We start from the raw sequence: 16,231 nt of genomic DNA, 5'->3' as shown, positions 1-16,231 counted from the left end.
CCTGTGCCGGGCTGCCCTCCGCAGACGCCTGATAGGGGCACCTCGGTGGGAGAGAGAGCCAGGAAACTTGGGAAAGGTCTTCCCGAAAGGCGCCGAAGAGCGGCCTCTGCTGGCCGTCTCCGGGAACTGCAAGGATGGAGGCAGGAGAGCGTTGGTGCGCGAGGCGTGTGGGGTGTTTTTTGCACCCCGAAGCAGCTCATCTCTGCAGCTTTGCAGCGCACACACCCCTTTGGGACAAGCCGTCGTCTTCCCGTGCTGTGCCTCCAGCAGCCCCGGGCCCTTGCTGTGTTTGGGTGGGCAAGAAAAGAGAGGCGGCCGGAGCTTCGTGCAGAGTCAGTCCCGGGGGGGTGGCTCACTCCTTGGCAGCATCTCCGGGTAGGAAGGACGGGGAGAGACCCCTCGTTACCAGAGGTTTCTCCAGACATCCTCGGCATCGACAGATAAAAATTAAGGCTTCCCAAAACTCTTAAGAGGAGTCCTGCCTGCAGGATGAGACCAGGCATTCTCAATCTTGGTTGGACTACAAATCCCATCATCCACAGCGGTCAGATTGTGTGGCGGGGTGATGGGAGTTGTAGTCCAACATCCTCTGCGGACCTGCGGTTGAGAACTCCTGGTCTCTAGACCACCTACTGTTCCCAGCAGTGGCAAAACGGATCTTTTCTGGCAAACTAGAGGCGGGGGTGAAGGCAGCGGCGCACTGCCCTGTTGCCCGTCTCCCCTGCCAGGTAGGCTGCCTCCGCACGTGGGGGCTCAGTCTCTAATAGCTGCCACATAGACTTCTCCTCTGTGAACTTGTTTGGCCTAGAAGTTCCCATGCTTGGGTCCCCAAATGTTGTTTGACTACAACTCCCATCATCCCCAGCCTTTAGAAAGATAGGAGCAGCCGGATTAATCCCCTTTTCAAGCCATGTCAGTGAGTTGGCCCTTCCCAGGGCCGGTCCTAAACAGGTGGTCCTAGCAGGGGCGTAGCAAGGTTGGAGTGGGCCCAGAGACAAGATTTTGAAATGCCCCTGCCCCCCCACTGAAGCTCAGCTCATGAAGGAAAGAAATCTTAAATGAGGCTGAATCGTGGTAACAAAAAGCAGAGTAAAATTCATATATATAAATAAAAACCTATGTGCCACAATAGAACATCACCCTACATTTTGTTTTTTAAGGTTTTGTAAATTGTGGATGATGCAAGTCATTTAATAGTACTAGAGAAAGACCTGCTGTTCTGGTAGCTCCAGGTCTTAACACTCACATCAATTTCGGAAGGTGAATACAACTGAAGGAAGCCCGGGCGGGTGCGCGGCTGGGGGAGTCAGTCGTGTGACTTGCCTCTGGGCTCCCAGACAACTGTCTCCCCCTTGCCCTATTATAGTTACGCCCCTGGGTCCTAGGCAGCCACCTGGGGCACAAACTCTTGGGAGGCACAGGTAGCAGGGTGGGTGCTGCTGCTGCCCACACCAAATATCTACCACCGTTCCCACATCCAGTGGTAATGGATTCCACAAGCTCCAAATCTTTTGTTTGTCCCGAATCTTCTGCCGATCAGTTTCACTGGGCAACCAGAGCTCTCCTGCTGAAAGACAGGGGAATGTTTCTCTACGTCCCCTTTGTCCACCTCATGCGTAATATGATTCTGCCTCCAGCTCTCCACATGGTGAGTTGTTTTTGGGGCTCAGAACAACACATCTTGGATTCAGGTTTCCTTTGGAAGCAAAGTTGTTGCAGGCTGACAGGGAGTCTTGGCAATACCCAATTTATTGACACATTCAGCAGAGAGAGGGGTTGAGCATCTGATGGGAGGTAGGGGATTACAGATCAGTTTCAGGCAGTGTCTCAAATCCTTCAGTGTGTCTCTCTCAGCTAGCTGCCTGGCCTGCTTCTTCTCACAAATCTTATTGGGGGGGGGCATGGAGGAGGAGGATCAGGCTTCTCCCAGGAGGTGGCCAGTGCATGAATCTCCATGTCCAAATGACAGAGAGTTCACTTTTGTACTTAGCAAGTTGCCATATAGGGAGTCAGACCATTGGCTCATCTAGCTCAGTATTGTCTGCACAGACTGGCAGCGGCTTCTCCAGGTTTGCAGGCAGGAGTCTCAGCCCTATCTTGGAGATGCTGCCGAGGAGGGAACTTGGAACCTTCTGCATGCAGGTGCTCTTCCCAGAGCGGCTCCATCCCCCCAGGGTAATACCATACAGTGCTCACACATGTAGTCTCCTATTCAAGTGTAAACCAGGGCAGACCCTGCTTAGCAAAGGGGACCATGCATGCATGCTTTCTGCTGGCCAAAGACCAAAATAAAGACTAGGACTCTGCATGCATGTTTGCTACCACAAGACCAGCTCTCCTTGTGGAATTATTGCGTCAGAACTTCTGGTTCACACTGCAACTCGTCAGAGCTCTACGAGGAGGTCCCCCTCATCTCCTTTCTGCCCACTACAGTGAGCCCTTCTGGTGGCTTTCTGCAGGACAACAGGAGGAACAGGTTAGCCAGCACCTGAAGTTGCTCTGCCGCTAACGGGCGTGGAGTGGAGTCATCGCTGGGGCTAGCAGAAGAGCCGTGGTGCTGCTACAGAGCCATGGAAGAGGTGGCTGCGGCTACTACCGGCCGGGGGAGAATGCAGCTGTCCTCTCCGTTGGACTTGGGATCTGGGGCACTGTCACCAAGTCATCTCCTGTTTATTTTCTGGGGCTGAAACTAACAATTTAGGTAGGGCAGAGGTTTCCCCCAAGCAACACTTTGTGCAAACATTCGCCCTCTTTTCCTAAACTTGCTTCTTTCTTCCTGGATGAATGACGTGTGATATCCCAGCCAATTGGGAACTGTGCAGAGCATGGGATGATGCAGTGTGATGTAACCAATTCACTTTAGCTACAACGTGACACACTAATGTAAATGAACTGGCAGAGGGGTGTGTGTGTGTGTGTTGCATTAACTGTCAAATAACTGGGAGGGAAATGAGATGGTAGGTGGCAATGCCAAATATATTAATGGAAAACTGAGTCACTTCGGTTCCAACTATTGGCTGGTCCTGGGGTGTTTGCAAAAGTTAACTTGTTTTTGTTTGTTTTTTAAACAGAGGGACACTTTACATTCAAGTTCTTGGGAACACAAGCAGGAAAGGACACAGCAACACACACATTCTTGAAATCAGATTGTTTTTAATACAGCAAACAACAGTTTTCAGCGCTAACATTTCTTCATCAAGACTATAGCAACTGGAGTGAAACAAAACCCCAGAGGGACTCCAAGCAGCTCAGTAGGTCAGAGAGGTGTTTCCCACACCATCAAGTTCTGACTGTATCAACAGGAGTTTGGAGCAAAATCACTGGTCTTACAATCCATAATTGCACACTTCAACAGTTCCACATTAGCAGGGAAAAAGAGATAAATAACCCACTCATTCTCAAGCTGCCAGTTCAGTCAAGGCAATTTGAGCTGCCTGTGGAATGGGCCACCGTGATCTTTATTGTCTGCATTATAAACATCTGTAACAGCATTTCCTTTTTCCTCTCAAACCATCTACTTTCCCCATGAGAAATAATCCCTTTAAAAAGGGTCAAAGATTGCCCCTCTAATATCATAGCTGGCAAGTTTCATCATAACGGTTAAAATATTCCTGGTACACACACAAAAGAGACACAGATAACCAAAATAAACACAAACACACAAAAAAGCCACCAGCCAAATGACCGATGGCATAGGTATAGTCACAATAGCTAGGTTTAGGAATGGGTATATAAAGAGAAAGAGAGAGAAAACTGTTGCATCAAAATACTTATTGAGCAAAAATGTTACAATACCGAAGACAACTCTGGAAGATACCTTGATTTAAAACCACGCAAAATAAAACAAAGATACAAAACAAGTTTCCAGCATGACTAGTCTTTGGTGGCAGCTCAGCTGAATCCATGTAAATCTATTTATGATTTCACTGTGATGAAGTCCACACAGGTCCTGCAACATTATACTTCCCCCAGACATAAACCAGTGACTGTGGGTACAGCTATGCTTAGGACAGGATGTGGGAAAGGTGGAGGGAGTCTGAAATGTGAAAAAAGATCCATGGAGTGTCTCAGGCCAGGGTGCCCAACACAGGGTTCTCAGCTGTTGTTAGACTACAACTCCGATCCTCCCCAGCCACAATCGGAATGGTGGTCCAAAGACATCTGGGGACCCAAGGTTGGGAACACACACACCAACCCCTCGGGTCTCCAGTGTCCTCGAAGACACTGGAGAAGTCACTTACTTGGAGACGAACTTCACCTCTTCTTCCTTCACCAGCTCATACTGATCAAGCTTATGCTGGAACTGGTTCCACACAAGGGTTAAGTCACACAACTGAGAACTGGGCTTGAAGCCCAAGTTTAGTCCAGAGTCTGAAAATACAAGCTTTGCTAGGCAAAAACATTTTGGTGGTGGAGGCAGAACCCCCCCAGTGGGACCAGCACCAAAAGCCAACTTTCTGCCTTTGATCAGCGCCTCAACATTCTGCCGCCTCACTCGGCCTAACCGTAGGGCTGCTCCTTCTGCCCCCAAGAAGGCAGCATCTTGAGGACCAGGGACTCCTCAAGCTAAGCAAGGCCACATTGCTGCAGGATTTGATGGGCAGCAAAATGAAGGAAGAAGCTGGTTTCCCCCAAACCCCTTGGCATGCTCTTTGCTGTTATGAAGAATAGGATGCAAGGTCAACAGCTGACCACACCTTTCTGCTTTTCTCTTGTGTTTTAGAGGAATCATCTTACTAGGAAGGTTTACTACTTACATGTTTACTAAGAGTCCTCCTAGTAGTGGGTAATTCGATCATTAGGGGCATAGAGAGATGTGGGTTTGTGACCCACATGTAGGCCGCACAGTGACTTGCCTGCCTGGTGTGAAGGTCACAGACATCTAGACAGGCAGTACTGGGGAGGAGTCAGCTGTCGTGATGCACATTGCCACCAACAATGGTGGGAAATGCAATCAGGAGGTCCTGGAAGCCAAATTTAGGCTGCTAGGTAATATATTGAAGTCCAGACCAGGACCCCAAGATAGCGTTCTCTGAAGTGCTACTGATGGGCAGAGCTGGGGAGTCTCAATGTGTGGATGAGACGGTGGTGCTGGGAGGAGGGGATTAGATTTGTTAGGCACTGGGATACATTTTGGGGCAAGCGAAGCCTGTGCAAAAGGGACGGGCTCCACTTGAACCAATGCTGGTGCTTAACATCAAAATGGTTGCAGAGCAGTTTGGGAGATTGCCAACAGGACACCTGGGAGGTATATGGTTTGACAAGCAAAATCACCCAAGGTGTGAGGGTGAAAACCTTTCACATAAACCAGAAGGGGACAGATTAGAACCAGGAGTGGAGCAGATGGAAACAAATGACAGCTGGTCAAAAAGGTCAAGTGGCAGTAAGGGGGATAGCACATGCCAATGCCAAATAAGAGACTCGGCATATAGGTGCTTATATACCAGTGCTTGATGCCTCCGAGCCAAGATGGATGAGCTGGAGTGCTTGGTTGCAAATGAAAACATAGATGTAGGGGGCATAACAGAAACCTGGTGGAATGGTGAGAACCAGTGGGACACTGTTGTATCTGGATACAAGCTCTACAGAAAGAACAGGAAAGGGAGGATTGAGGGAGGAGTAGCAGTTTTGTTAAAGAAGGGACAGAATCCAACAAGCTAGAAAACCTAGAAGGACCGGAGTCCTCCACAGAATCATTATGGGTGACAATACGAGGACTGAAAGGAAATGTGCTACTAGGGACATGCTATCGCCCTCCAGATCAGAACGCTGAGAGTGACCGTTGGAGTAGCAAATCAGAAGTGTCAAAGAGAGACAGAGCAGTAATAATGGGTGACTTCAATTACCCTCACATAGACTGGGCAAATTCATATCCGGGTATTGACAGAGGCCAAATTTCTAGACATGCTAAATGACTATGCCTTAGAACAGTTGGTTGCAGAACCAATCAACCTTATATGTGAGTGGAGTATTGCCAAGGAAGTCCAACACAGATGCGTTGGACTCCAGAAGAGGAAACTTCTCAAAAATAAGAGGACTGGTAAAAAGGAAGCTGAAAGGGAAAGTCAGGAGGGTCCAGAAAGCATGGAACTTATTCAAAACTACAATAATAGAAGCTCAGTTGGAATGTATACCAAGAAAAAGGAAAGGTACCATCAACTTCAGGAGGATGCCAGTATTGCTAACAAGTAGAGTCAGGGAAGCTATAAGAGGGAAGAAGACTTCCTTCCAAAAATGGAAGTCCTGCCCAAAAGAAGAGAGTAGGAAGGAACATAAACTCTGGCAAAGGAAATGCAAGGAGACAATAAGGGATGCAAAAAGAGAGTTTGAGGAGCATATAGCTAGTAGTGTCAAGGGGAAATAACAAAAACTTCTTTAAATATATCAAAAGCAGTAGTTCCCAACCAAAGGCTCTAGAGTAAACTTAGCAGTCATGGGATAAAGAAAAAGGTATATGTGTGAATTGGTAACTGGTTGAAGGACAGACAACAGAGGGTGGGAATAAATGGACAGTTTTCACAATGGAGGGAAGACAGACATGGGGTCCCCCAAGGATCTGCACTGGGACCAGTGCTCTTTAACTTGTTCATAAATGATCTAGAAGTTGGGGTAGGCAACCAAGTGACCAAAGCTGCAGATGACACCAAACTATTTAGGGTAGTGAAATCCAAAACAGATTGTGAGGAGCTCCAAAAGGATCTCTCCAAACTGGGGGAGTGGGAAATACGCTGGCAAAGAGGTTCAATGTAAACAAGTGTAAAGTGATGCATATTGGGGCAAAAAACCCCAACTTCATATATACACTGATGGGGTCTGAGCTGTCAGTGACTGACCAGGAGAGGGATCTTGGGGTCATGGTGGACAGCTCATTGAAAGTGTCAACGTGCGGCAGCTGTGAAAAAGGAAAATTCCATGCTAGGGATCATTAGGAAGGGGATTGGTAATAAAAATGCTAATATCATGATGCCCTTATACAAATCTATGGTGCAGCCACATTTGGAGTACTGTGTGCAGTTCTGGTCACCGCATCTTAAGGAGGACACTGTAGATACTGGAAAAGGGGCCTGGAGCAAGGCTACAGCATCTGCGACTTTTTAATTTGGAAAAGAGGCAACTATAGTGAGACATGATAAAGGTATATAAAATTATGCATGGATTAGAGAGAGAGCGGACAGAGAGAAATCTTTCTCCCTCTCTCAAAAACACTAGAACCAGGGCTCATCCCATGAAACTGAAGGCTGGGAATTTTAGGACTGACAAATGGCCACTAGGTTGATGGCTTTAAAAGGGGCTTAGACAAATTCAAGTAGGATGGGTCTATCAATGGCTACTGGTCTGGTGACTATATGCCATCTCCAGCCTCAGAGGCAAGATGCCCCTAAATACCAGTTGCAAGGGAGCATCAGGAAGAAGGAAGGCATGCCCCGACCTCTTGCCTGTGGACTTCTCAGAGCCCTCTGGTGGGCCATTGTGTGAAATGGAATGCTGGACTGGAATGGCTTCCTTGGGCCTGATTCAGCAGGGCTGTTCTTATGTTCTTAAAGCAGGGGTTCCCAGAAATTGCTGGACTAACATCTGGGATGCGTGGGGATGATGGGTGTCCTAGTCCAACAACATCTGGGGATCCGCCGTTGGGAACCCTGCTGTAGAGCAAACTAAGTGAGCTACCCTGTATTTCAGCTTCATGTATCACTATTTGGGTCCAATCTTGATTCTGTGCTCCTGGATGAGGATACATCAAGTGGAAATGTTACACCTACATTTACACACATCAGCTGATTGACCCAGGAACATGGGGAAAAGCAAGGAGCAAGCTAGCCTTAGTGATGCTACAGACACACAGTTTTTCAGGGATGATGTGGAGGTGTGTTTCCCAATACTGGAATGGAAAGGTTGTTGCGAGGAAGAGCGCCCCACTCAGCTTTGGATTTTGCCTGCCGTCCGCCATCCAGTTCTGCTGGAGTACCATTGTTTTCCTGATAATGTGCATTACTAATTTAACAGGGTAATCAAATGCTTTCCTCTCATGGAGTGACGTCTGATTTTTGCAACAGTCTAAAGGCACCCAACTTATACCAGAAGCAAAGTTCATAACTGATAGGAACACTGCTGGAATTTCTCTTAATAATGGTGCCAAAATTAGATCTGGAGATACTACTTTGTCATTGCTTAAGCACCAATAATAATAATAATAATAATAACAACAAACATAATAAGAATAATAATTCAGAGACTTCAGCAGCCAGATGTCTGTATATTTCCACTCAATAGACCCATGGGCCATACAGAATACATTGCTGAGTGACAGGGTACGCCATCGTCAGTAACACATGCTGCTCAGTCTCCGAATTGTGCTCTGAGAGCCATAACACTGGAAGGATACCTCGGTCTGCATTTCCTATGGAGGGCATTCTAGCCATCCTCTTTCCTATGGTCCAGTTTTAACCTTTTGAGCAAGCTTTATATTCCAGAACACAAACACATCATGGAATGTTCATATGAATGGGGTGAGGAATACTTTGGAGAGAAACACGCTGTGGTTTCCCCCAGGGTGGACCTTGGATTTGATTTGCTAGGAAACAGTACACACACCGCAGCTAAGCAACCACCTAGCTTGATTTATTTAAAAAAGCAATATCCATAATGAGGCTCCAGTTTTCAAGCAAAACAGTGCAAACGTTTGTGTGTCTCCGTGTTTTCAAGAATTCTTCCCAAGGAGGCCTCACAGTCATCCAAACAGCACCAAAGTGCTTCCTTCCTTCCTTCCTTCGAGCCAGAGGTTCTCAGCCTTGGATCCCCAGATGTTGTTGCATACAATTCTCATCCTCCCTAGCCCCACTGGAGCTAAGGATGATGGGAGTTGTAGTCCAGCTACTTCTGGGGATCTGTGGCTGAGAACCGTGGTTTTAAGCCATGTTGGCTGTACAAGCAACATCGTGTTAGCTGAAAACAATATAAGAACAAAACCACTAAGCTCAAGATACAGGAGCTCCTTAAGAGAGGAGGTAGTGAACAATGAACTGACGACTCCAGACAGAGCGGAATAACCCGTCCGATGTAAGCTACATTGAGAGCCAAGCTGCTTTCTTTGCTATCCAAAACTGTCTTAGCAGCACTAACAGCAAATTAATACATGAGAAGAGGGGAATCCAGAGCTCAAGCTGTTCTGGAAACCCTGATGCTTATGGCAACTGGAGGGAAGGGCCTGCTGTACATGCTCAGAGGCACTTCCCAGCTAGCCTACAAATGCTGTGATTGTTCAAGTGAATGCATGCAAGAACCAGGTGCTGGTGTTCAGCCCCGGTGATGAACACTCATGGCAGGTTGAGCACAGGTACAATCCCCTTGGTACAGCTGCTGCTGCATTAAAAAGCATCTCCTCTGCCAGGTAGCTGGATTTGCCGGTTAGGATTCCTATTTACAGTCCTGCAGAGCTGCAGGCTGGAAAAGGCCTTTCAGTGATCACATTATCAGACCTGGTCAGCCTCGACAGGACAAGTCCTCTTGGTTTGACAGCCAAGGCACAGATCCAAGGGCCTGTGGTAACATACTTTAAAGTTAAACAGGATTAGGAAAGGTAAAAAATGTAAAGGCCTTTCACGGTCAGCTTACAAAAAGGGTCCTTACGAGAAGAGTAGAGATCCCCCAGCCTGCCTCAAACCGCCACTCTATGGATCCCTCTAGTTGAGGCTCGCAAGCTTGGGTACCTAGATGTTGGACAACCCCCATCACCTCAGCCTCAATGGCCTTTTTCACAGACGGTATAACCAATCGATGGAATTCTCTGCCATGGGATGTGGTGGCGGCCACTAGCTTGGATGGCTTTCAGTGGGGCTTAGACAAACTCATGGAGGACAGGCCCATCAATGGCTACTCGTCTGGTGGCTATAGGCCATCTCCAGCCTCTCAACGCCAGTTCCAGGGGAGCAACAGCAGGAGAGAGGTCATGCCTCCATCTCCTGCATGTGGGCTCCCCAGAGCCAACTGGTGGGCCACTGTGGGAAACAGGATGCTGGCCTGGACAGGCCTTGGACCTGATCCAGCAGAGCTGCTCTTATGTTCTATTATCTCAGGATCTGGGGTTGAGAACCCCAGCTTTAGCTGTAGTAACAGAGTCTCTTCTCAATACCCAAGACAGATTCCTGTGCATCGAGGGCAAGAGATTACAGAAGGCAGCTGGAGACGGAGTTTGAGAACCCAACAAAAGATCCAGTCCCATCAAGAGCAGCTCAGATTTCCCTCCCCACCAGGAAGTGGTCCCATGCAAGCCACTGTGCTCTTGCATAGCCCCCAATTTCTTTCAATGGGCAGTGTGCAAGAAAACTTCCCAATGGATCATACCCCATGGGCCAGATCTGTCCCTCACTCTGCATTCTTAATGGCACTCCAAATCCTTGCCTCAGCTCACACGAGGAAAGTAGACAAGCCCTCCAGAGGGTGTCCTTAAAAATACTTTTACAAAGGATTAGAGGTAAAACTGCAGTGTTAAAGGAACACAGCTGGCAGGATTTCTCTCAAAATGTGGGCCTAGCCACATCCGTTACCTAGGGATGCGAAGACCCCTCTCCTCAAAAAGGCACCACACACACTGACCTCTGTGGGTGAACTGGTCATTTTCTACATTAACCAAGGGTTACCCCTCACAGCTCAGTTCTGCAATTCAACAGCTTATTGGATTGTCTGTTAAAAACGGATAGATCGTCCTTCATAGAACAGCAGCGAAGAACACATGTGGGTCTATCATTCATTCATTCAATGCTTTGTTGAAATTGGAGTTTCAAAACTGATTGGAGTCAGGATTAAAGTTCACACCAGCCCCATTCCAAGATCATGTTTTTTCATGGTATGAACTATGGCAGGGGTGGCTAAACGGAGGATCTCCAGCTGTTGTGGGACTACAGCTCCCATCATCCCCAGCTGCAATAAACTGCAGCCAAGGATGATGGGAACTGTAGTCCAGCAGCTGGAGAGTCTCAGGTTGGCCACTCCTGCACTAGGGGATACCTTTAAAAACAAAACAAAGCAGAGAGCTGAAGTTCTTTCCCCCAAATATACGGTACAAAAAAATAAATAAATAAAGGATGCTTGAGTGCCTTTGTTGTACTCTCTAGTACTGCTGGTATGTTTGAATATGGGCTTCAAAAACATGCCAGAAAAGGAACTGCACCAGAAATTATTGCGAATTCACTTCTGTATGTAGAACGTAACTCATAAATGCCTCTCATCAGTGGTTTTCCAACTACGCTCCAGGAAGCGGTGCATTTTTTTTTAATGTTTTGCAGGGGGTTCCCAATGAGGAGTGGAGGGGGCGTGGATCAGAAACAGAGGATAAACTTCCCTGAAAGACAGCTTGCCCACCCACTATAGGGACACAGTGACAGGGAAGAGAGCTGGATGTCTTCACTCAGTTCATGCGGCACTATAAGCAAGGCTCAGTAAGAGAACCTGGTGCCTCCATCAACCAAGGGTGCCCCCACCCCAAATCCTCAGCAAAGTGGGGGGCGGGATTGTGACAGATGGACAGGGTGCCTCAAAAGACCACATGGAATGGATTCCTTGAAGACAGGAAGCTGAGAAACCTCAGCCCTTTCATCAAAGGGGGTTATCCTATCACCCCAATCACTAACAGTTTCACCAAGGTCAGAGGGAGCATGGAGGTCAAAACTTTCTCCACTGATCTCATCTGACTTGGATCCAACACAAATAAGAGAAGAAGCTTTTTGCAAGTGTTGTGTATCAAGTGATAAAGTTACGCCCTCCTTTAAGAAGCAAGCAAATGCCATGTCACAACGTTTGCAGGCTTTCTGCACTTTCCTTTCCACACAGGGCAAGACGTCCAGGAACAGCCACAGCAGGCCACCCAGAGGACAGTCCCCCTCCCCACCCGAGTTCTAGGTCTTACTTTCAAGTAGATGTGCATTACATTAGTGTCACTGGGGGAGCTGTTACCCAAAACCTTCACCTCTCACCTAAAGCAAGCAGGGCTTAAGACAATCAGACATGAACAGCTTCCAGTGGAAAAAAAATACAAACACACACACACACACACACACACACACACACACACACACACACACACACTCGTATTGTAGAACTAGACTTCCATCTTAAATTGGCAGTTACTGGTCCTGGAATAAGAGCTACTAGCAACAACTGGAAAAGTATATTCCGTCCTCCCTCGGTCAGGAAAATCTTCCATCTGGGTACCATTTTCTTCTGGAACGTTCTTGGTGTAGTGTTGACATGATGTGGAGTCATTAGCCAGTGCTAATATCAAGGAGGTAATTAGTCCTACCCAGTAAATTCACTCTGATTACTAGCTTAAATAGTTACCTGTCCCCCACAAAAAAAAAAATTGGAGGGGAAATGGAGGAGGAAAAAGTATCTTAAGAAGCACATGTTTAAAAACCAACAAAAATACCCCAAACCATTGTGTGGCAGTTAACAGCCCCAAACCAGCACCTTCATTATGATTCAGAGGACTTATCCCAACCAACTGGAGTTTGGACATACGTCTCTTATAGCTCTGGAGTGTCTTACGGCTTCTGAGTTCTTCACAGGGCAATATATTCAAAGACACTTACCCTGTCCCAGTAGATTAAGGATTCTGCTTTCCCAGTTTAGAAGGGAACGGTGCAGAGGCAAAGGGGTCAGAGCTGGGCAGTTCCTTAGTCCTGGAAGAAAGAGAGGCAATAGAAACAGACCCGGCAATTGCTTGCTTGTGGGTTTGGGAGACCACTTTGTAAGCTGCGATGGGCTGGACCTCCACAGCCGGAATCCTTTCTGGACTATAGTGACGCGAGTATTTCGCCAACGACTGAGGACGGAACGGCTTGCTGGCCTTTGAACCCAAGAGAGGTTCTTGTGGGAGGGCGTGTCCTTGGAGGATGTCGTTCGGAACACTGCCCAGCTCTCTTGAGGCGTCTTTGGGAGGAATGGTGTCTGGACCTTCATTTGCTCGTATGGAATGCGGCAGAACCCGGGTTGGCTGGGCAAATGAGGCGGCAGAGTACGGGCCTTGGGAGATGGGCACGCCAGGCACTCCCACCTCCAGGTTCTGGAACGCAGAGTTAAGCCCATACTGGCCAGCTCCAGTTGAAGCTAAGAATGCCACGGGGCTAGGAGATTCCTTAGCAACGCTGGGCAGCACCAGCTCTTCCTGGCTCTTCTTTTTCGTGAACGGGGCCCTCAGGAACACGTCACCGTCATCCAGCTGCTTTGCAACCACGTGGCTCTTGGAGATGAAGGGCGCTTTGGTGAAGATGTCCAGGTCCTCGTGGAAGGTTCTGGAGCTTCGGAAAGGAGCTGTGGCAAAGACGTCTTGCTCCTCAAACATTTCTCCAAGTGGCAGCTGGAAAGCATTGTGTGGTACCTGCACCATCCCACTCTGAGGAAGCTGTGGGCTCAAGCCTTCTTGGGGAATGCTCCCTTTTTCCTCATGGGGTGGGTTTGCTTTGCAAGCCTCCTCCTCTTCTTCAGAGTCCATGAGCAGAGGTCTGGACCCACTGCAATCCAAGAGGTCCCCCTCATGGTCAGTCCCTTCTCCCTCACTGCTGTGGAAAGAGCTGTTGCTTGAAGGACCATCCCGCACCAAGAACTCCAGTTCCGCTCTGGGCTGGGCATTCACATCCAGTGCCTCTGGCTGCTGCTTGCTTAGCGGGAACCAACCAGAAGCAGAAGGATCTTGACCTTGTTCAGCATTTACCATGAAGTATATGGGGGGCTCTCCTTGCAGACCTGCACAAAATGTAAGACAAGACGGTTACTTGTGGTCCTCAAGACTTTCCTCAACAGAACTTTAGCCATAGACGGTTTATGATATTTCACATCAGCAGCACACATGGGGAAGGAAATGAAGGGAGGGAGAAATACACTGGAAAATTAGTATGCAAAGATGAAGTCAGGTATTTACATCACACAGACTGGAACACAACTCAGCACTTCCTCACAGTTCAAGACTCCACAAAATGTGTGTTAGAAAGAGATGGAAGATGTTATAAATACACAAACATTCAAGCTTCATTCAAGCCTCTGTGTAGAATTGAAGGGGTGGTGGTGGGACTAAAAATCTGCACGGCTGTGTTTGCACCCGGAATCATTAGCACACAACAATTGTTGCTTTCATTTAAAACAAAGGTGGCCAGTTCCTCATAAATTTGGAGGGGGGAAACGTGGCGGGGTGGGGGAATGTGATCCATTTCTGCTTAAATGCTAAGAAACTAGAGTAAACGTGGGTCAGGTGCACCTCAGTTGCAGAGAGGGGTTTCCTGCATTTCTGACCCCTTGACATGGTTCCTAACACCTTTTCTCTCTACTGGCCTATTGATTCCCAACTGGCCTCTCACAAACCATGCAATTAAAAATAAAATAAAATCCTGTGCTATATGATGAAAATAGAGTATGCGAATTAGACCTAGGCAAAAATCACTGCATTTTTACAATACTTCCAGCCTGGATTGGCTTTTCTCACAATTTGAGATTTTAACTAGAAAATCCCAGAGCCTTGGGAGATGGTGCTGCAAATATCTTGCAAGGTGCACGTGAGAATGAAGGACCACCACTCACAGTAGATTCTACCACATGGAGAACATGCTCTGTTATGAGAAGCTTCTGAGTGGATGATCCCTTCACTCTTGTGGGTGGGAGAGGATCACTTCCTTGGCTTGCTGACCAGTTCACTGAGCAACCGCTGAAAGAGGGCAATGGGGCTTCTGCTTAGCTCCCGCTATGGCCAGATCAGGGGAGGAGACCTTGGCCACTGCAAAATCTATTTGGGCTCAATCCAATTCAAAGTCCCTCTGAGCACCTACCAGTTTGATGCCTTGTGAGCAGAACAATGAAGGCAAAAATGGAATAACTTTGTCTTGCTTTTATCTGATTGCAAGAGCCAAGAATTAATTTCTTTTTTGCCTGATGAACCACACATACAGTTATCAGAAGACGAGAGGGCTTACCTTCCAAGAAATAGAAGCAGGGTATCATGGCATTGGATTCATGTTAGCAAGAGGACAGGAAAAAGGCACATGAAAACTAAGCTATTGTTGAGAACCCAACCCAAGGCCTCAGCATTTGCTACGATCCATTACAATAATGGGATGGAAGGACAGCCAATACTCTGTGTTAGGAGGATGGGAAAGGCAGAAGGCAGACCACCGTCCACCTAGGCACCTTTCGCAAGTTGCTATTGGCCTCTCCCGCCTTGCCAGTTTTGGGAATTGTTGCAAAGAATGCTGAACTAGACGGACCCCACCTGACCTGATCCAGTCTTGGGCTTCTTATGTTCTTAAACTAGAGTGCATTACTCAAGATCACTTTGCACAGATTATGCCTTCACTGTCTGCAGTGAAGAAATCCAGATTACACACCCTTGCTTTGTAAATTTAACTCCTCTCTGGACCACAAGAATTCCAACAAGAAGCATTAACCATTACAAATACCCTGTGTGTCCTGGAGGGCCAAACAACATGTTAGGTATGTATTGTATGTAGTTCGGCCCTACGTGTGTGGTTATTTTTCGTGTAATAGCAGCTGCAGGGGAGGTCCCATCAAGCTCAGGTCCACAGCACATGAGGAAAGAGTCGGGGTGGGGGGAGCACACCAAACGCAAGTCACCAGAAGTGTAGAACACTAAACCACCATTCCTTGTGATCCAAGACAGTACTCCAAAGAAGCATCAACACCATTGTTTATTGAGAGACCATTAACTTTGAGACATGACACGCTGTGAGTGCAAAGCTGAGGTAGTTAAGAGGGCGGCATTTTTATCACATGATGATGTCCAAAGCCTCTGCACTGCTTCTGAAGGCAACATGCACTTGGCTGCCGTGTTACTTCCTCAGTTAAAAAGTTACCCCTGCTGCTTCCCCACACAGCTTCCCCACCCCTAAACCACCACCCCTGCTCAGAAAACACTCTGAACTCTTAATTGCTAGCGGTCTTTTGAGCCAGAACAGCAATATGGAGAAGACTGGGATGGATCAAGGCTTCAACGAGCTGGGGATTTCGGAAGCAGATATTCAGTACTGGGAGCATCTGCCTTCTTCCTGTATCTACCCTTCCCACACCCACCCACAATTCTAGCAACCAGCTGAGTGCCTTTCATATTTTAAAATTAAAAGCAACCATTCTCTTCTGAATTCTCCCTTTGTTTGGGTATGGATCTGCACTCAAAGCAGGTTTTCTCATTTTCAAAAAGGGATCCAGGGGCAGCTGGGAAACTACAGGCTTAACT

General features: G+C 47.6%; 1 protein-coding gene across 1 annotated transcript; it reads right to left on the bottom strand.

Annotated features, from left to right (window-relative positions):
• Positions 1-3,133: 3,133 nt before the first annotated feature.
• Positions 3,134-14,184, bottom strand: LOC128333594 (uncharacterized protein FLJ45252-like). The gene has a single exon (XM_053269195.1). The coding sequence runs from the start codon at positions 13,706-13,708 to the stop codon at positions 12,599-12,601; it is 1,110 nt and encodes a 369-aa protein (XP_053125170.1). The 5' UTR covers positions 13,709-14,184; the 3' UTR covers positions 3,134-12,598.
• Positions 14,185-16,231: the final 2,047 nt, after the last annotated feature.

This window comes from Hemicordylus capensis, chromosome 8 (assembly GCF_027244095.1).
Source record: "Hemicordylus capensis ecotype Gifberg chromosome 8, rHemCap1.1.pri, whole genome shotgun sequence".
Taxonomy (NCBI): Eukaryota; Metazoa; Chordata; class Lepidosauria; order Squamata; family Cordylidae; genus Hemicordylus; species Hemicordylus capensis.
This window is presented reverse-complemented; position numbering and strand designations above follow the sequence as displayed.